Source organism: Artibeus jamaicensis, unplaced genomic scaffold (genome assembly GCF_021234435.1).
Source record: "Artibeus jamaicensis isolate MK-2021 breed Jamaican fruit bat unplaced genomic scaffold, CSHL_Jam_final contig_354, whole genome shotgun sequence".
NCBI classification, from domain to species: Eukaryota; Metazoa; Chordata; class Mammalia; order Chiroptera; family Phyllostomidae; genus Artibeus; species Artibeus jamaicensis.
The window spans coordinates 10010528-10035428 of NW_026521803.1; the positions used below are offsets into that span (position 1 = coordinate 10010528).

Below are 24901 nucleotides of genomic sequence, written 5' to 3' on the forward strand. Positions count from 1 at the left end.
TTTTCGTTCAGATGTTTGAACTATTCAGAAAGAGATCACATAAACACCCGCACTTCATAGTTTTTTAAAAAGCTATTTAAAAAACTGCTTTTAAAAATGCTTATTTCTCTAGAGAGTTTTCAGTATTTCAAATAAGTTTGTGTTGAGTTCACATAACAGAATAGAGACTTTACAACACCATCCAGGAGGTTTTTCTTTAGCAGTGAAAGAACAAGCCTGTTTATAAACGGTCTCTCCTAGGTCTGGTGCAGGATAGCGCCTGGGGTTTTTGTATCTTATCTCATGGTAGAGCCCGAAGTGGGTGTAGCTGGTGATTCTAAAGACTCTTACAGCCCTGACTGGCATAGCTCAGTGGATTGAGCGCGGGCCTGCGAACCAGAGTATCGCGGTTCGATTCCCAGTCAGGGCATATGCCTGGGTTGCAGGCCAGTTCCCAGCAGGGGACAAATGAGAGGCAACCATACATTGATATTTCTCTCCCACTCTTTCTCCTTCCCTTCCCCTCTCTCAATAAATAAATAAATAATATATTTAAAAAGAAAAAGACTCTTACAAGGCCACAGTGCCAGTCCAGGTACCATTAGATGACTGAGCACATGTTTTAAGTTGAGTGATTCCAGCAGCTCTCTGGCCTGCATACCGTGACTTGCCCACCCTGTGAACTACCGTGATCTGTCTGCAAACTGAGTTTGGTGTAAACTGCTCTTTACCCCGTGCAGATGAAGAAAATAACCATAGAAGCGGAACTCTTTGTATGGATGTGTGCTTTTTCAATGTCGGCATCACTGCTAACTCTTTTCCATGTTGGAGGCTCTCAGATGGATCTTCTAATTTATGAGTGGCAAGTATATTTTTGTAATAGCTCGTGCCTATAATGAGAGAAATTTGTAATGTGTATTTTATGTACTCTGGACACATTTGTAATCTGACACTCTTGGAGGCATGGTCTAATGATACGCAACTTGGTGGTTAATATATGTAAGATTTTCCTTTTATTGGGTTAGGTACCTTTTGTATTTTAGCACAGATAAGTATTTGAGTAAAGAGTTACTACTTTCAGATATCACAGGAAATTAGAATATTGTTGCACATTGTGTAGGTCAATTAATTACAGAATTTGCTCTTCTGCCAACTAAAGTGGAAGGATAATGTATACCTTATTTTTATTTTTTTTTGTATACCTTATTTTTAATACACAGGTGTGTTTATTCCTTTGCTATGTAAACTTTCATGGTTGATTACTTCCTTAACCGGATTGTGGTGGCAAGTACTCAGATATAGCTCCAAAGCTATGGAGATACGCATTCACAGAGTGGCGGTGTGTAGTATTTGGTTTTTATCCTGTTGGTGCTGTATTTTGTAGGAAACAAGGCATCACTGAACCCAGGTTATCCTAAGAAGATAATAGTAGAGGGAGGAGCGTTGGAAGACAGGAAGAAGAGAGAGAAAAGGATAAGGAGAGCAAGAGAATGGAAAGTCCATAAAAGAGTAAAGTGCAAGATTACTCAGTTCACAGTGTAAAATTGGCCTCCTTACGAAAACTAGCAAGAGTACTGAGCCCCAGCTCCTCATTGACTGGGGTATGAAATAGAAACCATGAACTTGCAACCCAGGTGAGCTCTGGGTTACACTTCTCCTCCCACAGGCCAGTGGTTCTCAAGTTTTACTTTTACAGAGTGGTCCTTGCTGAGATTCTGATTCAGTAGGTTCTGGGTAGGGCTCACGAGAGTGTTTTTAACAAGCTCCTGGGATGATTTTAATGCAGGTCGTCTAAATTAGAGAAAAAAATGCCCTACGTTGTCATCTCTTGGTAAATATTTAGTAAATCTGAGAGAAGAGTCGAACACAAACTGAGCCATGTAGCCAGGTTATGCTTAAAGACAATGTATATCATGGGGCCACTGAGGAAATGCTTCTAACCCACTGGCTTTCTACACTAGGAGATTCCTGAGCTGAGGAGGATGTCTCAGGCTTTGAACCTGGTGAACAAAGGCATAGAGATGATAACAAGTGTGTGTTCAGGACCAGTCTCTAGAGAGTCAAGTGGGAAGCAAATGCTAAAGGAGTTAGTACTTGAAGTCACAACAAAAGCCTTAGACTTCTGTAGAGTAAGGATTGGGGGTGGGGTCAGGAGTAATGGGGACTGGCTTTATATAGTCACATTTTGGTTAGCTCTCCCTGAAAGGGAGAGGGATCCAAGGATGAGAAGGTTGGGAAACCACATGAAATCATTAGGAGTTCTAGACATTAAAGCAGCCTGAAATGGTTTGAAAATTTTTGGTTAAATGTTTCACTGTAACAATTTGATTTTCAGAGGAACTTGGACCAAACCAACTTGGAAGAAATGTGGGAAGAATAAAGGCTGGCTTTCTGAGTTCTGAGTTACAGGTATTCTGCACAGCACCTAACAGCTAGTAGGTGTCAAGATGACCGACCAGTTTAAGCTATACAAGCATAAAAGTCTCTAATTCCAAAAGACACCATAAATGGAATCTCTACTGTTTGCACCTGGGACTTTTTTTTTTTAAGTACCATCTTCAAACCTATCACCACAACAAAGTCTAAAAGAGCGTTTTCCCTTTACTTTCAAAATGTAATCTTCACAAGAGGGAGCTTGGCTGCTAACAATGGGCACTTGGTAATAATTATTAAACGAGTGAATTAATATCTCCAGAAAACGTTGTGTGTAGTATAGGCACAGACTTGGGGCTTCAACATCACCACTGCAAAGTGCTCTGGAGGCCTTAGTTTTTCCTGAATTGAAGAAGTTCGGGGTTTTTCTTGTTTGTCAAATATATGCCCCAGTGATATTTAATGTTTGATTTCTAGTAGTTCTCATTGCTTTTTAAACATTTAACTGAATTACCATGATGATTATGGTGGTGTTTGATGCCTGGTACAAATATGTGAGCCCAAAGGGGTGAAAAGAGCAAAGAGTGGGTATTTTAAGCGAGTCCGCGTTGCTTCAGTTGGGTAAAACTGAGCTGATGTGGCACAGTGCTTGTTGACTTGCAGCCCGTTGCTGGTGAACATAGGGTTTAGGGAGGATAGGTTGTGGTTGCGCTACTGCAAGAATCCGAGTTACAGAGAAACAGGAAGCTTCAGGATTAATGCTCATTTTGTTTCCACAGGCTGGTTTCTCAAGAGGAAAAGTGCTGTGTTAAATAAAATTATTCTTTTTACACTAGTGTTTCTTGTGTACACCGTTTCAGAAATTGTTTTTCCAAAAGGTGAAGAATAACATTATGGGGGGAGGGGTAGTGCGACGAGGAGAGGAGGTAGCGGAGAGCTAAGGCTGCCATAAGCGTATTTCTCATTTTTCACAGATCAGCCCTTATTTCAGGTTGAGTGACCGAAAGTGGAGAGACCTTCGTGTTGCTCTACTCCTGGACTCCAGGCAATTAGAAAAGTTGGAAGCATACCTCCCTGGCCTGCAAGATTCTGACCTTTGTCCCTTTTCGACTCCCCATTGGCTGAGGCCGCTGGGGCCACGCCTTCTTTTAGGCTGTCCCCGGCAGCCGCATGGGGGCGGGGCTTTTTGTGACGCAGGCCCTGACGTCCCCCAGGGGTATAAAAGGCCGGGAGGGGCTGACTGCTCCAGGAGCCGCCTGCAAGGAGGCAAGGAGGAAGCACATTAGAACTCAGCCGAAAAGGAGAAGGTGGGGCGAGTCTCCCTGCGCCCCGAGGCAGTTAGGCGACAGTTAGGACCTCAAATTGTCTTGAACGGTGGATTCTTCAAGTGTCAGGGAAGGCGGAGGGCCACAGGAGGGGCGGCCCTTGGGGCGGGGTGGGCACATCCACCCAGCCTCTCCTGAGCCTAGTTGACCACAACTCGAAACCCTCGCTCTCCCATCTCACTGCCTGCTCCGCCAAACTAAAGGGCAAAAACCCGAGCCCAGACCCAGCGGGGCCCAGAGGCCCGGGAGTAGGCCTTTAGGGAGTGAATGGTGCGTGCCGGGTATGTTCTCTGTGGCTCTCTCCGATTCCGTGCTCTGGCATCCCCAGCCAAAGGCACTGTTGTCCCCGCGCAAGCGTTACCCCTGGGGTAGGGAGGAAAGGAAAGTTAGTTTGGCGCGGGGGGGGGCTGGAGGGTTGTAACATTTGTTAGTTGTTGCCGCATGTTCTTTAAAGGAGACTTTAGGGGCGGAATTATTAAACTATCACGTTAAACAACCTTTGATGTCTGTACTGATGACTTTACTCTTGGTGTCACAGTATTTCTCAACTTGTGGACAATTCCTTGTATGGGGTTGCAATGTAAAATGCTCGTTCCGGTCCTGGGGCACTAAATGGCCCCGCACATTGTCAAGGAGTGGGGTGAGGGCGCTGCATGCCGCCTAGCTTGAGAAATATTAGGATCACTGCATAGCTAATTGCCCAGCAGTTGGTAGCCGCCAACTGGTAAGACACTTTCAAAACATGACCTATCTGCTCATACTAGGGTGCAAAGGGTGTCCTTTAAAAACAAGAATTGTACACACATGCATGTATGTGTCATACATGTAATTACCTGGGTCCCTTAACATTTTAGTATTGCGTCTGCCAAAGCTGCCCTACTAGTTTTTAAAGGTGGTTTCATTCAGTAAAGCTCCCGTTAGATGATATTCTAATAGTAAATTTTTATTTAGGTATTCAATGCATTTAATTATATTCTCTAGCCAATCCAGATTTATTTTTTCCCCTGATCTTGGGGAAGATGAAATGTATTTTTTTTATTTAAAAAAAAAGTACAAAATAAATCTGCTTTCAAAATTACGCTATGTTACCTTAGTTGCTTTTTTTTAGAGATTGGCTCCTGTATAATTGCTGTACCGAAACTGCCACTTAACCCCATGGAACTCATTACTCTATTTACTGTGGGGATGTTGTTGAGGACACGGTTCATTATATCACACACTGCTCTTCTCTGTCTGAGGGCCCATGGGAGAAATTTCTCCTGGGTCCCAGTGTCCAGAATAGCTCTGATTCTCCTAAGCAACTGATTTTTTTTTTTTTTTTTTTAAATCTCAGGGAACCTGAATCACTTAACCTAACCATTGTCTGTTTTGTGATGGCTGCTTGGTAGCTCAGGGACTGATTTGACACCCTGACCTATATGGCTTGTATGGGAATACTAACCTTACCTGTAGCTTCAGCCTGTTTTTCCTACAATAACTTTTTTCTTTATCTGGACTGATTTCTTTTTAATTGTGTTGTATTTATAAACCTTCTTAAGTCAGTTTTTGGGATGAAACAATGTACACACACAGGGACACACAGTTCAGAGTGGCAGCCTCTGGGACCCTGGGAACTACAGGTTAGACTATGCAGTACCTTGCTACCACTCAAAATCCAGAAAGCGGGAGGGGCAGAGGGGAGAAAACTAGGTTAAGGGAGGATAGAGAGAGATGTACGTGGCGGTGAGTGGTGTAATACTACATGTAACTGACACCTATTCTGGTTGTTTAAAGAACTTAAAAATGTGTCCTTCAATATGATCAATGTGTCCAGGTACATTTTAGGAAAATAGTGTGTGGGGGGGCATTTTCTTGAGGAACCCTGCTTTGTAGCTCTACTTTGTGCTGCACAGAAAAGCCAGAGCCCATGTGGTTTGGAAGCATGTTGTTTGGACACAGATAAATGAGCTCGAAATATTTTTCTTGAAATTTTCTTGCACAAAGTATTTACTGAATTTTACAAAGACAGGTTTCGTTTGGTTGCTTTTTCATTCTTTGTTTTTAATATTCTGGGGTTCCTGGCAGGGCTTTTCCCATGGATTTCTGTAAACAGTACTAGACTGCTCACCTGTGCATTGAACGCTATTGGGAACGTGGTTTTTAAAAAACTACCATTAAGAATTAGCCCATTTTGCTAGAAAAAGTACTGACAAAACTAAAGCTAATGATTTTAATAAGAGATAGATTGTTCTTTGAAGCTATAGTTAACTCATAAGGAATGTCTTAAGAAAAACTAATACACTCTTTATAAGACTTTGTTTTTTCTTCATCACAGTGGAGATTATAGACATCCTGCCAAAATGTTTTATTCAAAGCCCAGACTCGTCGTACCTTATGGCCTCAAGACTCTGCTTGAGGGAGTTAGCAGAGCCGTTCTCAAAACCAATCCGCCAAACATCACCCAGTTTGCAGCAGTTTACTTTGAAGAACTTATTATGTTTAGAGAAGGTTTGTAATTGCTTTAGATTATATATTTGTTGCTGTGAAAAAGCATTTTAAGTTGGGAGATTTTTGTATCTGATTTCCTGTATTTATCCCTTCAGGAAATGCTTCTCTGGATATAAAAGATCTGGTTAAACAATTTCATCAGATTAAAGGTAAGTACCACAAGTGGTAGTGGTTTAATAACACTAGTTGTAAGTTATTGCATCAGTAATAACACATACTCAAACCTAAGAAAAATGCCCACCTGTGTTTTCTTTAAATAATCCTACTGTTTATGTTTAAATAATCAAATGTAAGCTTTATTTTTTATTATTGAAACAAATTTAAAAAAAATTGGGACTGACATTTGAGACTCTAAATCTTAAAAAGGCAAAAAAAGAAAAGAAACATCTTTTGCAAACCATTTGGTACAAGGAGACTTAAATCAGTATAATTTTTCCAGTATGGTGGCCTGTCTTTTGGGAAGTGCATGCACTTGAAGAGAATTGAATTTTGTAGTAATAAAGACTCAATTAAAATGAAATACATTACTTTAGGAGAGTTGTATAAGCATTTGTGCCCCACCATGCTGGTTTAACTGCAGTGCAGGTTGAAGGACAGGAAATCAGCCAGTTGTCACTGGCCATCTTTTCTGCGTGACCCTCTGGGTGATGAAGAGAGAGTGTGCACAGAAAGTGGCCTCCGGCCTCTCTGGCATAAGACTGTATATACACTTTGAAGAAAGTTGTTTTACACGTATATATGTAAATGTCTATCATAGGTGAATGTGGAAACCAAATGGAGAGAGAAGCAATGAAAGTCAGAGGGGTAGAAATGAGAAAGTCCAAGTTTACATGATGGAAGTTTGGGAAGACCACTATAAGCAAAAGAACATGTATTGGTCAAGTCCTAAGGACAGGCACACATGTCTAAAAGAATGATTAGAAAGAAAAGCTTTAGTAGAATTTTGTGGGGCAAATAGAGACTTGTGGTTAGAGTGGGAAATAAACGAAATCATTCTTGCTCCCCTGCTGACCCCCATTTTGGAGTGAGCACAGAGAAGGCAAAGGCAGGAGCGGCGCGTCTCAGCCGCTCCGGTGCCCTGCCGTTTTGGTGCTGCTAATAGACAAGATAGGGAGAAATCAGGAATGAGACCTAGGAAATATGTAAAAATCATGATAATTTGGACCTGCAGTGCAAGAGACATCCAAAACAGAGAGATTGAAAATGACAAGAGCCAGCATTTTGAAGGGCCCTGGTGGCATTCTCAGCTTACTGTGGAAACAGGTCTGGGATTTGTTAACCACCAGCAGGGTGGGTACCCAGACAAGTGCTAGAACATTGGCCCTATCCTCCTCCTCATGCCTGGTTTCCCAGGAAGGGAAGGCTGTTACTGCCTTTGTACTGGCACCTTTCGTACCAAAAGCTATGTTCCAGAGCTGTGGGAGTGCTCCCGCTTGTTACGTTTGAGAATGATGATAAAGTCGGTGAATCTTTATAGGAGAAGCTAAGTAACTGGTAGCTTTGAAATGATTTTTAGAGAGGGGAAAGGAGGAAGAAAGGGAGAGAAATATCGATCAGTCACCTCTTGCATGCTCCTAACCTTCCTGACCAGGAACCTGGCCTGCAACCCAGGCATGTGCCCTGACCACAAATGAACTGGTGATGTTTTGGCTTATGGGCTGATGCCCAACCCATTGAGCCACACCAGTCCGGGCAGCAAATGGCAGCTTTTGAGGCTAATTTGTTTACTGAAGAATTCACCCACCACTCAACTTAGCTAGTAGACGAAATCACTGTGGATTTGGGTCCAGCTAGGTTAATGTCTTTGAGTCTCAGGGTTCAGAATTAACATCCTGAACTAATGGAGCAGCCCTGCTCCCAGCAGAGGGAAGAGCTAGAGGACTCTGCTGCTTTTCTCCTTTGGTAACTACAAGGAAATTGACGTAGTGGGCAGATAAGCTCAGAAGGAAGCTCACACTATGGCTGTAGAAACAACTTTCTCTTTAGGCAATAGAGTAGAAATGAATATTGCTTGTTCTAGTCTTCCAGAGAGATGGGAAGGTAACATGGAGGTATGACCAGAAACTATAGAGTTTAATGTTACTGTCTAATATCAGTCTGGCTCATTGCCTTTCATTGTCAAATGGACACCCAGCATCCATGAACTCAGGTCCTGTCACAGGAAATACAACTCTCCAGGAAAGTATCACTCTGGGCCAGAGCAGGACTATCTGGGGATATCTAGGCGCCATCAGATTTCCACATGGTATGGGCATTTCCTCCGGAAGGACATCCTCCTACCTTCTGACTGATTTATTTTCCCACTGCCAGTCCTGTGGGAGCTCGTGGGCAAATTTGGTGCATGGTTGTTCAGTTCTCTACAATGCAAATGCTAGGTATAAATGCCAGGTGGCATCTTACTAGGATTTCCCTTATGTGGATCCCAGTTTTAAATATGGGTGGTGGCACTTGGAATACCCTACATGTTCTGCTGGTCCCAAGGGTTGAGGCTCTCCCAGACTTTCAACGACTTGCAGTATGGGGAGGTTAACCATTCTTTGAGCACTGAGTCAAGGGATCTTCTTGATCTTTCAGTCTCTTCAGCATGAGCGAGGCTAGATTAGCCTCAAGATAAGCCCAGGTATGGGGACTTGGTGATGTGGGCAAGAGGTAACTACCATCCCTTGTGCGTTGATCCCCGCTCATCTCCCAGATATCAGATCTGAGCGTGAGAATCATGTATCCAAAGTTATTCCCAAGCTGGTTAGTTCACTGTCTGGCAGCATTACTATTATCAAGCTGCCCATATACACGGAGAGCATGGAGATAAGTACATATCATTTGTTTTACCTAAACTCTTCATCCTGGGATTTTTCTTAGAAGGAGCCCCATTTTGGGGGTGGCCTTACTATAGGACCAATAGTGTTTATCCATCTTTCCATCGGCTTCACAATTTTATATAGAGTCAGGTGATGGATGAGGGGGGAGGAGAAGGAACAGACATGGGAGCCAACTCTCCTCACTTCTCTGATGTGTCTCATTTTCCCCCAGTTCCCAGAGCCTAGGGTCTTTCCGATGGCCTGTGACTCTGTCCAAGCCCGTGTTGTGGCACTTCACACATGCCCATTTGCAAAGCAGCTCATGCTGTAAAACACTTTCTTGGGCCCTCCTCTTGTTTTCCTGCAATTTGGTTAAAGAGATCGCACTACTGTATGAATCAATGAAAGCTCGGCCATTGCTTAGTCTTCTCAGGAGAGTATCTAATAAAAATGAATCATTAGTTAAGGGGATTTTATAAACTCAGGCCATATGTGAAGTTCCACTACTTAATATATTCAGTGCTTGTTTTATTTTAGGTACCTACCTTACTTAAGGTAGGTGAAATGATTGCAATTTTACTTGAGAACTCGGATTGAGTAAATTGTAAGTGATTAAGTAAATTGTAAGCATCTCAGTATTAATTGGAAAAGTTTAAACTTAGATCTTCCTAGTAGCACGGCTCATGCAGATAGAGTGACTCTCTGGGATCCCTCTGGGAAAACCTTACATTCTTGAACCGGAAGAGTGAAGGGAGGGGAGTCTCAGCTTCCTTTCCCCACATCGTCTCCCCCTATTTCACTTCCTCCTCCCACCACCTTCTTACCTCAGAACCTGAAGCCCAGATCGGGCTAGTTCCGACCTTGTCACCACCCAGTGAGGAGGGCACTGGTTTCTCCTCTGGAGTGGCGGGTGAGATGTCCACCCCACCATCACCCTCCATTCTCCTGCCTGATGGAGCCCAGTGTCCAGAGTCAGCCCTCCTTGGCTTCTGACACAGGGAGGAAACAATCACCTCTTTGGAAGCATCCAGAGCGCCTAGCCCACCTGAATCCCTGAGTGACCCTGGTAACTTTTCAAACTGATCCTGAACATTCCTGGGGCCATACAACAGTCATGGACCACGGCCGATCACTGGGCCCGGTCTTGACTCCTTTGCAGCACCATGGAGTTACACATATCATCAAATAGTGTCTTGAGTTTATTGATATTAAATATTCATAATAATGTTTTTAGTTTCTCATGCCAAAGTCTATTTTTAATACATTCTTTTTAGTTTGTCATGCTTTTTAAACTAAGGAGTAGATCTATTTGGGGACTAACAGTACAGAGTTTGGGACACTGTGGTGCTACTCGGTACTTACCAGGGCGTTTCCTTCAGGTGAGACTGTACCTGATTCCTTGAACCAGGGTGGGCATTGTCCCAAAACGACCCTTTTATTTCTTGAAGTCTTGCATTTGCCTGTGCAAGGTAGTTAATTTCATTACCAAGGTAGGAATCCCGTTAAGTTTGAAAAAGGTTTGAATGATTATCTGGTTATGTTGTTGGGAGGAGGGCTTAGGTCCTTCATGCTTTCCCGTCTGGTAAGATTAACCAGAATAGTCCATATACTAAAGAAGGCGAGTGAATCATTGAGTAATGGCATAGTCAAGGACTGGGGTCAGGCAAGGGACAGAAACACAGATTTAGGATTAAAGGAGGAGGGGGTGGCCCTGGCCAGGAAGCTCAGCTGGTGGGAGCATCGTCTGTACCAAAAGGCTGCGGTTCCGATTCCCAGTCAGGGCACAGAGCTGGGTTGCAGGTCCCTCTCTGGTCAGGACGCACATGAGAGGCAACTGATGCACGTTTCTCTCACATCGATGTTTCTCTCTCTCTCTCTCAAATCCATAAAGCATGTTCTTGGGTATTAAAAAAAGAGAGGAGGGGGTTTCTGGGTGGGATACAGATAAGGACACCAGGAGGGATGACGTCAGGAGCAGCAAGACAAGTCAGTACATGAAGGAAGAGCATCTTGCACCTTATACATTTTCACTTGCTCTGCTTCCCAGAAACTTGGTAGCTCCCTATTGTTTACAAAAATCCAAATTCTTCAGTGTTCTAAGGATACTTTTGAAAAATATCAAACTAGTGTGTATTGCTTTCACATAACCTATGTTTATTCTGTTGATCTCTATCCCTTGAAACATGCATTCACTTTAGGGGAAAGGCAAATACAGCCTGGGGCAAGAAAGTCATTGTTCGGTATAGAATTTCCAAAGTTCATAGTAAGGAAGCTAAAACTTTGGAGTTTTGCAGGAGTGTGTTCTTGTTAAGAGAATATTTTCTTGGGGTTTTTAGAGCTGAGTTTCGATTTAAGAGCTAGAGGTAGCAGAACCAAGTTTTTATTTTAGATAAGCCTTAGAGGAGGGGGAAGGGAGATAGGATATCAGGTCATTTCCTGCTGCACAGGAAAGGGAAATGGAAGGTCCTTCTTGGCCCCGGGACTGTGGGGCTGGGTCTGGGTGGTGCATGCAAAGTGCTGGCTGAAACTGAAAGTGGGGATGGGGAGGGAGGTAGAGTCTCTGATCGAATTTCACACGTCCTAAGCGAAGCCCGTTCTCTCCTGGGTCTAGAACAATGCACGCGTGTCAGAGAAGCTGTGTGGTTAGCATGACACTGCTATGTGACTATACTATATTCAGCATCTACACTATAATTGTTGTGATCAGATATTCAGTAAATATTTGTTGAGTAAATGAATTACACGTGAAGAAATGGATTGAAAATAATACAGTCTTTCTTAGTAGGACTGAAATGGTATTTCTGGTTTCCTATGGCCTGTGTGTGGCTTTTAGTGAGTCCTGATTCATTGAGGTGGTCCCAGAGTGCTGATTAGCAAGGAACCAGGATGGGAGAAAGTGAAGTTCCTCAACCTGCTAGGAGAGGGTATAGCACATAGTGTCCACACTGGGAATAAAATAAAAGTTGGCCTCAGATGCTAAGGAGGACCAAATTAAGGAGCGCTTCCAGTCCTTGAGTAAAATAAGCAAACACACCACACATTCTGCAAAGGAGAGACAGTTGAGCAGTCAATAGGGCCGAGTCAGAGGTCGATACCCAGAGCCCGGGCGATGTGAGGTGCGCCTCTGCCAGAGGCGACTGAGAGCCGGAGCTCGCCCCGCCACCCGTACTCCCTCCTCGGAGCTGGAGGAACCTCTAATGAGAGCGCAGTACCGGAAAAGACTGAACAGTTGACCAGAAGAGACTTTTTACACTAGAAGAGACAGATGTTTTTAAGATGGGCTTTGCCTTTGGGAAATGAGCTTTTGGATCCAAGTTGAAATCAGCTAGAGAAGACAAAGTAAAGCTTTCTGATATGTGTGAGTCATAGTGTGTAATTTTGATCTATTTGCAAGATCATGGCATACAAAGCTTACTATGATCTAAATTGATTCTTCCTCTGCCATCATCTCTTATCTCGAATCTTCATAGACTTTATGCATCAGGCAGATTGATTTATTTAATTTATTTATTTTTAGAGAGAGGGGAAGGGAAGGAGAAAGAGAAGGAGAGAAACATCAATGTGTGGTTGCCTCTCAAGTGCCCCCCACCAGGGACCTGGCCCACAACCCAAGCATGTGCCCTGACTGGGAATCAAACCAGCGACCTTTTGGTTTGCAGACCGGCACTCAGTCCACTGAGCCACGGCAGCCAGGGCTGATTTCTTAACAGAAACCACAGAAGCCAAAGTCAATAGAATGGCATCTCTAAAGTGCTGAAAGCAAAAAACTGCTAACCTTAATATATACCCAGTGGATATATTCTTTTTTTAAGTTCCTGTTATTTTATTATTTTTTCTTTTTTAAATTTTTTTATTTAATTATTTTTTAATTACAGTTTTCTGTCTATTTCTCCCTTCCCAGCCCACTGCACCCCATGCTCCCCATGAATATATTCTTTAAAAAATGAAAGCAAAATAAAGACATTCTTGGGCAAACAAAATCCGAGAGAATCAAATGCTGTCAGATCTGCTTTACAAGAAATACTTTTTAAGAAGTTCATAAGCAAACAAGGGATAAAGGGGAGCTTCCTAAATCTAATGTGTACACAAACCTACAGCTAATGTACTCAGTGATGAATATCGAATACTCTCCCCTTGACAGTGAAAGCAGGGCAAAGTGTCTAAATCACCACCACTGCTGTTCAGCATTGGACTGTAGGTTCTATTCAGTGCAGTAAGACAAACAGAAACGAAAGAGGGGAAAGTAAAAGAAAAGGTATATACAGTGGAAAGAAAGTACAACTACATTTTCACAGATGACATGATTGTGATGGAGGTTGGCAAGAATCACTGCCCTGGCCTGGTGGCCCAGTTGGTTGGAGCACCAGCCCATACACCACAGTTGTTGTGGGTTCTGACCTGGGTTGCGGGTTCGATCCTTGGCTGGGGCATGTACAGGAGGCAGCCAACTGATGTCTCTCTTTCTCTCCCCCACCTTTCCCTCTCCCACCTTTCTGCTTTGTCTAAAATCAGTGAAAACATATCCTTGGGTAAGGATTTAAAAAATCATCTTCTTGATAATGAGCCCTATACAACAGAGGAGAGGGTACCGGACATAGCCCAGATGTAATACCCGATGAGAAAATGGGTGTCACAGAATTAGTCAAACAAACACACACGTGGTAGTGATGAAGCAGCATGTACCCCCCTCATCTTTCTGTACTACTTATAAATTATGCCACATGTCAGTTTTCTGTTACTTGCATTCAGTTGCAAGTAACAGAAACCCAATTAACAGTGACTTAATAAAAAAACAAGATATCTAGAAGTGGTGTTCATTTTCTTCTGCCAGTATTTCAATAAAGCATCAGTTATCTAGGCTCTCCGCTCTATCATTCTTAGCATATTTTATTGTCCCCTCACACCACTGCTCCAAGTGTTATGTCTGCATTTAAGTCATAAAGGAGAAAGTGGCAGCACCAGTGACACTTGTTCCCTTTATTAAAAAAGGAAAGCCCCAGAAGTCTAGCAGACTTCCACTTGTGTCCCATTGCACAGGGAAGTCTGATAAAATTTCCGACGAGTGAAATCCGAATGCATAGGACTGGTTTTAGACCTGGATTTTTCCACAGGGGCCTCTTGGCATCTTGGATAGGGCAATTGTGTGGGGCCCCTGCCACAGCTGCCCCTTCTCACTTTCAAACAAAAGACATAAAAGCCATCGTACCCCTTTCATATTTCAGTCACCCCACCCATCACAGTCATATAAGCATCTGTTTATGTGCTCCTGTCCTTAATGAGACGGTACTCTTTAGGAGGTCTTCTTCACCTTTGACTCCTCAGTGTCTGTCAAATAATAGAAGCTATTGATTGGGGAAGGAAGAGAAGAGAGGAAGGAGAAAAGAAATGGAGTGCCTACTTTATGTAGTCTCTGGTATGCCTCATTTCAGTTGGTTTAACACAACCGTTGGTATCCTTTTTTAAAGCTCTTAAAAATTATACATACCAAACCTATGAGGTCTCTGCGGAAGATATCCAGTCATGTACTATGAAAAATAGAGACACTTATTGAAGATACAAGAAACACTGTACATAGGACAGTGATGCCTCAGTCCCCTTCAAAGTAGGCACCTTGGGATCTCACACAGTTCTCCCAGTCGCCATCAGCTGCCCCCTCATATTTTCCTAAATCTTACTCATGGTCTGAAATCTCTTCCCTTTCAAAGGTGATTTTAGTTTTGGGGAAAAGCCAGAAGTCACAGGGTGCCAAATCAGGGCTGTAGAAGGACTGAGTCACCTGGATGATTTGATGTTTCTGAAGGAGACATGATGCATGAGCAAGCGTGTTGTCATGAGGAAGCTGCCAGTCACCAGTTTCCCATAGCTGTAGCCTTCTGAGTCATCTGAGTAGTTCCTTTGGAAGATATCAAGCTTAAGGCAAAATGTGATGCATATTCATTGCTCTACTCTCAGTCACTTTGAATGTGACAGCCACACAGTACACATGCTTACTCAGTTGTGTTTACCACCCCCACTGACTAGTACAGTGAAGTCATCATTGTTCATACATGTGCATTCCAGTTCACTCTCCTTGGCTGCCAGGTTACACTGATGTTGTGCAAACCGTTCTCATTATATTAACAGTGGCTGGACTTTCTCTGGACAGACCTCATACTCCAAATTCTCACCTCCAGTCTTTATCTCCTGTCTCCTCTCCTATATCCTCGTATGTCCTGCTTCTTCCTCTCTTGTTTTTGACACCTTACAGGTTTCCTTAGTCCCAGAATATGCCTTTATTCTTAATTTTCCCTGACAATTACTTCCCCAGCACCCCAAGTCTTCATGTGAGTTCTGCCTACTCCAAGAAATACCATGTGCTTGAACTTCTGTTATCAGTTCTGTGGACTGTCAGTATCAGGGTTCTGCAGCAACTTGTAACCAGTTACTTCATCACATCTAGAAAGAATACGTGTGCTTTGGACAGGGAGCAGTGCCTGTGCAGGTTTTTGTTGTTTGGTTAAGTAGAACCAGATCATTGAAGTCATACTGGGTCAATCTTCATAAGGCTGATAAGAAAGATCAACCTGTAGCAAATCTAGTTGACAAGTTTTAAGAAATAGTTTTTGGCACAAACATGATTTTCAGGTAACAAGTCAACAATCTTTGGGATTGCTATCTTAAATGACTAGAGAAGAGCTCTTTACCTTTCTTAATAAACAGACAGTGATAGCAACTCCATATCAATATAAGTTCTATATATGTGCAACTAGTATTCATATATTTGTTAATATTCTCTCATGTATTCTAAAAGCCATGGTTAATATAGTGCTTTGCATTTTCCAAAACACAGTTTTAAGACTTAAGACATAATAAGGCATCTGATCTCAATTTTTTAGAATTATGAAATATACTCAAAATACTATGACATGTATATATGTGCGTGTATTATATATGTATATACACATATGTTATACATGAGAAAATACACCCTGCATTTTATCACCCAGTTTAGGAAGTAGCCAATTTAATTTTAATCAAAGCTGAATTAAAGATATGAGGTTTCTAATTTTTAATTTGATATCCCATTTCAAAACTTTTTACTTTTTATCTAGATCAAGTCACTCTCCATTTATCAGATTTACAGTTTGTAAGATACTTTGAGAGGAATGGTTCCACTTAATCTGCACAAAAACTCAGTGAGGTCAGGATTATCACCCCCACTTTCCAGATGAAGAGGCTGAAGCTCAGGCTGCTGACTTGGCCTGGGTCACGCAGCTCGGACAGACAGACACCCGGAACTTCTCACACTCACTTCACTGTGAAGACTTCTCAGGGAAGGAAGCGGTATCACAGATTCCCCAAAGAGTTGTTAATGATTGATAATTACACAGTGCTTTACCTTTCCAGAATGACCGTTAATAGGGGACTTAGAGAGGCAAAAGCAGAAGTGGGGAACGACCTTGTATTTGTAATTATAGCTACCACACCCCTGCCAGGCAGACACTGTTAAAAAGGCAAGTGGGCCTTTCCAGAGTCGCTAAAAGTGTGATGTTAGTGGTGTATCAGGGAGGTCCCCGCAGGCAATGTGGGAGCAGCAGTAATCCAGTCCCTAGGTGGGCTGGGCTCCGGAAGACTCCTGGTGAGTAAATCGCTGGGGAACTGAACACCCGGAGAAACAGAGTCACAGCAGAAGGCCCCGAGTTGGTGTCACCGCGAGGAGGGCAGTCCAGTCAGAAGCTGGGCGTGGTCTGCGGTGGTGATCCTTACCCTCATGGGACCACAGGCCTCGCGTTCCTTAAGGAGTGGGCTGCTGTGACCCTGGGCTGGGTCCAGGGAGGTTCTCTGCCAACCTGCACCACAGAGGGCTCTCCCCACACTCTTACTCCTCACTCAGGGGCAGCCCGCTGTTTGTGACTTGGTACTGGGCTGCAGTCAGGGAACGGGGTTCTCTGGGCCAGCCTGGGCCCCTGGGCCTGGGGTGATGCTTGCCCAGTGTTCCCGCTGCTTGTCCTCTGGCAGCCAAACTGCCTCCTGTCGGAGGTCGGCCTTGAACAGGTGTTTCCCACCTCTGCCCGAGGTAGGAGACCTCTGGGTGGCATTGGTGGAGATCCCTGTCTCTCACGTGAGGCCCGTGGAAAAGTGCCGTGAGTCGCACTCTCCTGGGGTGGAGCCCCAGGCTCTTCCAGATTGACAGCCCACATTTGGCCTTCAACCGCATGTTGAGATTCTAGCTGATGACACCTCACCAGCTGGTATGGTGGTGGCCCCTCCTTTCCGGGCCCTGCCACAGACAAGAGTCTTGTGGCCCTTCTTTCCTTGAAGGTGTTCCAGAGGCAGGAGAGAGACCCAAGTCAGGAGGCCCCTGCCCCCACCTTGGTTTGTTTCCTCCGCAAGAGACAAATGCAAACGAGAGACAATGTGCATAATGGAAATGAGATAGCAAGTTTATTTATGAAACACACATGAGCACAAAGCTGCAAGCAGGCATGGCTAGTCTAAATGCCCCATGTATAGAGGAAATGAAGTTGTTAATGAGTTTATTAGTAAGTTTGTTCTGTACACTTGAGCTGAGGCTACAAGTGAGTTCTTAGCTATCTAAGTATGCAGCCTATTGGGATTCAGGGGTTACATACCTTAATCAGCTGAGTCAGAAGGAGGAGGTTCCCCTCCTCCTCCTAAATCTTGGGCACAATGTATAGTTACCAAAGCTTTCTTTCTCAGTCAGTAGAGGCTCTTTGTCTTAGTGAAATTGCTACAGAGGCCCTCTTCTCAGCACAGGCTCAAGGACTCCCCTTTGTCTGCTGTTTTTGCTTGTGATGCTCAGCACACCTAGCCAGCTTCTGAAACCGAGCTCAGGACTGACGAGACACTCGGTGAGACATGACTTCCTTTTGCTTCTAGACTCCTGTATTGAGTTCTCGGTTAGACTGTTCTGGCCAGGGCCCTGCCTTCATTCCCCTCAGGCTGCACACTCCTAGCTGCTACCTACAGGGGTTGGTTGCTCTGTATCAAGTGATTGCTTTGTGACTCTGTTGGGCTCAAGAAAAGTTACTGTGAGATTTATCTGGCTTTGCCTCATTTCTGCAGCTCTCTCTATATATATCAAGTGTAAGAGTAATTTAAGTAAAATTTCCTGTATTCACCTAGCCAGAGTTGTTCTTTTCCTCCTTTGAATGACCACAGATCTTTATTAGGACCATCGTTAGATGACCGGTTAGGGAAACGAGGTTCATTTTCTAAGCAGAGGTAGGTAACAGGAGGTGTAGCTTTTCTTTTTCTGTCCATGAGCACTTGCTGTGGTATCCATGCCCAGAGTTAAGACAGCTGACTTGAGTTTACAAGAAATCAGCAGCTACGGGAAGACACTGTTCTCCTGGAAGCAGCTGAGCCTATGAAAACATCTCCAAAGTTCCGACTCGGAGCAAACAGATTCTGTGAAGCAAATTCTACTTTTCCCGCAGATTTCATTATAATATTAGGGAAATGCTTTCCCAAGAGAAAATCCTCAGTAAAGGAAGGAGATACGAAAAGAATGAGTTACTACGACTAAGGTGGTTGCACGTTAGTGGTGTGGGTGGTGAGCAGAACGTGATTTTCGTTTTCCAGCTGCAGGAGTCTCTTTGAGCAGCAGTCTTGACCTTCCATGCCACGTTCCATGCCTGAGGATTCACTAAGTACACACCCGCAGACCCGCAAATCTCTTTTCTGCTTTTTGTCTGGGTCGGCAGGACTTTGGCTGCATTACCCCGCCTCACCAGCAGGTGCTACCATTTTTACGCTGGGATACATGACGTTTCGTGATATAAAAATATCCCGTAGTCCTAGTCTTCCAATTCATTACGTTACACTTCATACACCAGTTTCCTTAAACTGAGACATGCCTTCATTGATATGATGGCACTCTTCTCGTTTCTGTGACACCAGGTGAAGATTTACTGGCCAGATTTAAGTCTTCCCCCCTCAGTGGTTGTGTGTAGAGTCTGGATCAGCAGCTTTTCCCACGGGCATTTTCAGCTTCCTTATCTCTAGGCAGAGTTAGGGTCTTTCCTTTGAGCTTGGCCAGCTGCAGGTGCTATCGGATTAGTTTTGTCACCATGCTGCTTGGAGACACTTATTTTTACGTAGATAGACTTGAGGGAGGCATCTTTTAAGTGGAAAGAATGAGAAAGTTTCATGACCCACATTAAATCACAGATGTTGAAGATAAAGCAAAACTTTTCTGTACTTGTGTATACGGTATTGACACGAGTATTGAACCTGTTGCTGCTTGCTTTCGAATTCTTTATTTGGATAATATGCGTATTAATCACCTGGCTGTTGTTTTAGTTGAGCAGTGGTCTGAAGGAACGTCCCAAGAGAGGAAACCAGAACATGCAAAAGAATCAAGAGGATCATCTATAGTTTCCCAAGAACCTACACAGATGGAAAAATCGACAAACACAGAGGAGGACAGTATCACTGGATCACTCTATAGCAACAAAACCACGCAGTTCCCATCAGTTTATGCTGATCCTGAGGAGAGAGCTAAAGCAGTTCGTGGTCCTTCAAAGTCATGCAGCCCTGAGATTCCTACCCCACCCTCATCACCATGTCCGGCAGCTGTTTCACCAGAGTTTGCCTATGTCCCAGCCGACCCAGCTCAGTTTGCTGCTCAGATGTTAGGTAAAGTTTCATCTATTCATTCTGATCAGTCTGACGTTTTAATGGTGGACGTGGCAACGAGTATGCCCGTCATTGCCAACGAGGTGCTGAGTTCAGAGGCTGCTGAAGATAACGCGGTGGCTGCTTCTGTTGTGTGTTCTGGAGAGAGGGTGGCGGTGCAGGGGGCGAGCCACTCCTCTGTCCTTGTAGGTTTGGGCTCTCCACCTAAAGACAGTAAGGCTGAACTATCAACGGCTTCCTCACCCCCCTTGCAGGATGAACAAGAACCTCCTGCTTGTGATGCAGCTCCTACGGCCCCTTTGCAGGCTGGTCCTGGGGTTACATCCACCATTCACATGTCATCCATCTATAAAGATGAGCCTGTGATTGAAGGAGTTGTTTATGTGCAGCCACCACCAGAACAAATAGCTTTCCCTGCTCGCGCTGCTAGTCTCGGAGAGACTGAGCTGTCACCGTCAGGTAGTCCCACTCTTGTAAACAGGACAGCCTCAGGCGTGTCTGAAAAGTCTGTAGGTTCTGCAAAATTTGCACAGTTGGAGGATGCAAAATACCCCTCAGTACATATGGAGGCAGAAGCAACCATTATGATCTCTGAAACCTCTTTGAAAGGTCTGCTTGCGCAATCCATGGATGTAGAGGGCTCTACCAAAGCAGTGGGCTCTGAAAAATCTCTGCACCTTGAAGTGGAGATCATTGCGCTAGTCCCTGGGCAGGTGGAAAACCCTGAATCCCAGGAGACGGAGCCCAAAGCTGAGGTCTCTGGGGAAGCTGTACAAGCTGTGCAGTCAGGTGCATCCGTAAGATCATCTAGTGGCCCCCCCCAGCCTGTGCCAGAAGGGCTTACTGAACCAGAAATCGAACCAGAGTGGGAAGCAGCACCTGAACAAGGTTTGATGGAACCAGGTAAGGAAATTAGATACTTATACCGTTAAAAATTACATTTCAGGTAACATCTGTATTTCAGGTAACCATCTAGGTAGGCTCCCTGCAGGTTGGTCAAAGTCTTTATTTTTAATAGTTTTTAAAATGCCAGACCTATTTAAAGGCTTTGTTGCATTTGAGATTTTACTCTTATGAGTGACTTTAAAGTGACATCAAAATCTGGGCTCCAGGCGTGGCCATCTAGCATCAAGCCACTTGCATGGTTTTCTTCTGAGCACACTATGTAGTGAGAAACACCAGAGCCTGCCAAGTACAAATATGTCATGTGATCTGAATACTCCTACTGCAAGACTGTAATTTAGGAGGTGTTAGGTAGAGGTGTCTCACTTGTGGATGTAAAAATCAAACTGCAGCAAATGCATTTACCTAGGCCGTGGCATTTAAAAAGTGAAAGAAATGGTGGTGTGTTCGACCTGCTTTCGCCCCGAGTCAGGAGAGCTCTGCAACCGGGTCTGGGGAGCTGGATCAAGCACCGACTTCTTGCCTGGGAGTGTCCCGCAGTGCAGGGAGCAGCTTCGGGGCCGGATGGAGAGGGCAGGTCGGGCCGGAGTGCTGTCGCACAGGGGAGCAGGGCGGTAGTGGCAGCAGGAAGGTCAGGCGGGCACTTGAGCAATGTGGGCACAGTAAAAATGACTGGCTTCCTCCCACTGGGTTCCTCGCAAGCACCCACACCAGGCTGCTTTCCTGACTGCTGTGAACTATCGCCACTGCTTTCCTGTGACACAGACCTGGTTTGACCTCCATCTCTGTCTAATGATGGCCCTTGGTGTGCCACCCTCCTGCCCCTCCCCCCAGACAAGTGCAGGGGCCCTTTTCCCTTCAGGGACATGCATGGGCCAGCCTCTCCCATTCCTCTTGCAGAATCTCTCAATGTTGACTCTTAACAGAGCCACAATGATAAAGAAATGTTTGCAGAGCAGGTGTTCATAGAGATGAAATTCTGTCTGGCAGTGGTGACAGGGACCCTGCACAGCTGCACAGGCAGAGGCCGGGCTGGGCGTGGCGCGTTGGGACTGGCATCGCACCTGTGGCTGTAGCAGCGCTGCCCTGACCAGTTACTGTTCTCAGCTGCTCAACTGTTTCTTGTGTAAGCACTGAGAGGTTATTTAGCAAAAACACTGAAGGCTTGGCTTATGTGTATTTTTTAAGTAGCTTCAAGAAATATCAGAGTATCTGAAGCTATTGAGAACACACCAGCTTAATCATGTGCATATCGGTGGTATTTCCTTTCCGGGGAGGAGCCCCCGCCCCAGGGACGGACAACGGCCCAGGGTTCCTGGGTGAGCCCCGCACGTCCGGGCACAGTGCAGCTCTTCCATCAGGAGCCTCCCGCCAACCCCATCATCCAGGGCTCAGTGCTCCAGGGCAGTCCTGTCTCCATTAGGCAAACCAACCTTGACCTTAGAGAGTCCGTGGTGGAAGTAGATGAATGGCATGCCTAGATATCTCTTTACTAAAGGACTCCAGGGGACCACCCAGACTCTTACTGCCCCCCTAGGACGTGGGATTTCTGCTTGAAAGGGGTGCTGCCCTGGGATTCTGAGTGTTAGATCGGGTGATGACAAACTAACGGGAGACAACAGTGCCTGTGAAGAGCCAACGATATTTGATCATGTGATCAAAAGGTGATACCTAGAGCAGACATTTTTAGTCGAGATGAAAATTGCTATGCAGATGTGGCATAAACCCTTTTTTCAATGGCTGCACACACAGTGCAAGTATCTGGAAACAGCAACTTGGAATGAGGTTGCGTCTTCAGCCACAATTGGTGTCCCTGCCACGCACTGTCACAGCACTGCCTCATCTTCCAGCTGTGGAGAACCTCTCTCATGCTGCCAAACAATTCACTCAGCCCTCTCTATAGCAAGCTTTATGGCACACATTACTACAGCTCTTTGTTTATATGTAAAAACATTTACAAAGATATTTCTGTGCATAGCGCCTGATACAGAGACCAAACCTTTAACGCCTGCAAATTTTTTTTTTATAGCAATAGCAACAAGCGAAGCAGGACAACCACCACCATATTCTAACATGTGGACCCTTTACTGTCTAACTGATATGAATCAACAAAGTCGCCCATTACCGCCACCTGCACCTGGGCCTTTCCCCCAAGCAACCCTCTATTTATCTAATCCTAAGGATCTACAGAATGCACCGAAAGTCACTTCTCCAACGTATGTGATGATGGACGACAGCAAGAAGACCAGTGCCCCACCTTTTATTTTAGTAGGCTCAAATGTCCAGGAAGCACAGGACTGGAAACCTCCTCCTGGACCCGCTGCCCCCCAGTCAGACACCTTGAAGAGATACGCTGCAGTCCAAGTGCCTATTGCTGTTCCTGCAGATCAGAAATTCCAGAAACACCTCCCAGCCCCCCAGAATGTCAGTCCGCCCACAAGTGGACAGGATGGCCCCCGGCCACAAAGCCCAGTTTTTTTCTCTGTTGCTTTCCCAGTAGAAGAAGTAGCCAAAAAAGGTTCAGGATCTGGTGACAAACGTACTCCCTTTGGAAGTTACGGTATTGCTGGAGAAATAACCGTGACTTCTGCCAGTGTTCGCAGAGCAGAAACTTAAACTGGCAGGTAAATTTTCCTACCGTATGTGGGCTTTAACGCACTTGTGTTTTCAATATTTTGATTTGTTTTGACCTGGCGACTGAGATTTTTTAAAAATTGAATTGCATTGAGACGTGCAGTGAGTTGGAGTACAGTCTAATCTAGGAGACTGTCTCCAGCTTCCTTCCCACCGGTTACTAACATGCACACGTGACCACACCGTAATGACTCCCATTGGTGCCTCGTGTTGGTGCCCGACACGAGGACCCATGAACCCAGCCACCTCTGAATCCCTGCTCCTGTGTGTAGCCTCCATGGGAGACGATAAAAGGGGGTGGATTTTTTTTTAAAGGGACACTCTTATATGGGAATTCACAATCTGGCATGTTTAAGGGGTGGGCGGGGCAGAGACAAGCCCTAGAGCTGGGGACACCTGGACAGCAGGGTGTGCGATGAGAGGGTCTGTATGGAATATCCAGTCAGTGTAGCAAGAGTTCCTTCCCTCTTAAGAGTGACTATTTCCAGCAGAATGGACAGGTGGAAACACATTCAAGAGCTAAAGAGACAAAGTGCAATTGTATGTAGATAAGAGAGATTTTCGCTGCCATTTAAAAATGTTTTTCATCTAGGACTTAAAGCCAGTGCTGCTCCCTCCTCCCCACGTGTACAAACCGTGAGGCCTGTGCCTTAGTGGAGGAGAGGACCACACAGTGAGTCACGATGCATCTGCACCTTGGTTAGAAACGCGGTGCGGAAACAGGCCGCCTGCAGCAGGCTCAGACGTGAACTGGTTCCTCAGTGCCAGGGGCCGGCCTTGCAAAGAGCCCGGGACAGAGCGTGGGAGCTGGAGACTTGGCGGGCAGGGTGAGATGAGGGGGAGGGTCGATAAGAGGAAGCTGGAGACCGGAAGACGCGCAGATCCTGCTCGCTGCTTTGTGGGAAAAGGTTACAAATCAGGAGGTCATTAGAAGCAGGGAGATGAGTTCAGAGTATATAATACTGGTGTATAACTATACACCAGTCAGTTCACTTAAAATAATCTGGGACTTGCAAGCTGAACATCCGAGAAGAGCTAGATTTCATTCACAGGTTAAGTAGTTATATTTAAGGTGCTAGCTCTCAGTTATCAAAATATGCTGAGGCTATTTGTTATCCCCTTTTTAGACTTTAGGGGACTTGTCCAAATGGCTGTTTTCAGCATGAACTGCTAGGATACTTTCATGCAAATGCACAGGTAACTGATTAGGTTAAGAGCTTAGTAACAGAGCAGGAGGGCAAACCTTGCATTTCTGATCTACTCATTTCACATGCTCAGTTCCACAAATAATTCACCACTTACATTATTTCTAACAGATGCTGGAAATGAGGCTGCCTGAGTCAACTTTTAAGATCAAGTCTGCCACCAAGCATAATGGATCAATAAACTGCATGCAAGCAAAGAACCTTGTATTCTTGCTTGTTTTGTAATTTGGGAGGAATACAAACCACACAACCCTTGATTTTTTTTTCAGACTTGTGACATCATAGTATTTTCCAACTTATGTACACATTGTTCAAAAACCATGATTCTCTAGCTTTTCTAGCCAGGCATTCCCACCACAGGAAGAGCAGCGCCTTGCTATGACACTCTATTTCCCCAGAGTGCTTACTAGGTAAGCGCCGACTGCCTGCCACCACTCTGCCTGCTGGCCAGCAGATTCCGGCCCCAGGGAGGGGCTGCACGGCCGCGCTGCTCTGTGAGGACGTTATTGATAACTTAGGATGGTGTGAAGCGGCAACGTTAGCACATCTGAAAGGT

General features: G+C 44.8%; 1 protein-coding gene across 6 annotated transcripts; it reads left to right on the top strand.

The window, feature by feature from the left end:
• The first annotated feature begins 324 nt into the window (after positions 1–324).
• CABYR (calcium binding tyrosine phosphorylation regulated) lies at positions 325–24899 on the top strand. 6 transcript variants are annotated; one of them, XM_053664394.1, is made up of 7 exons: positions 325–841; positions 2315–2414; positions 5992–6164; positions 6260–6313; positions 19268–20506; positions 22536–23130; positions 24457–24899. In XM_053664394.1, exons 1-6 carry the CDS (start codon positions 835–837, stop codon positions 23120–23122), a joined length of 2160 nt encoding a protein of 719 aa, XP_053520369.1. In that variant the 5' UTR covers positions 325–834; the 3' UTR covers positions 23123–23130; positions 24457–24899. The 6 variants fall into 6 exon arrangements, with proteins under 6 accessions (XP_053520369.1, XP_053520371.1, XP_053520370.1 ...); XM_053664396.1 differs by lacking the exon at positions 325–841 and adding an exon at positions 848–1613; XM_053664395.1 differs by lacking the exon at positions 325–841 and adding an exon at positions 848–1613 and having other exon boundaries at positions 2315–2388.
• Positions 24900–24901: the final 2 nt, after the last annotated feature.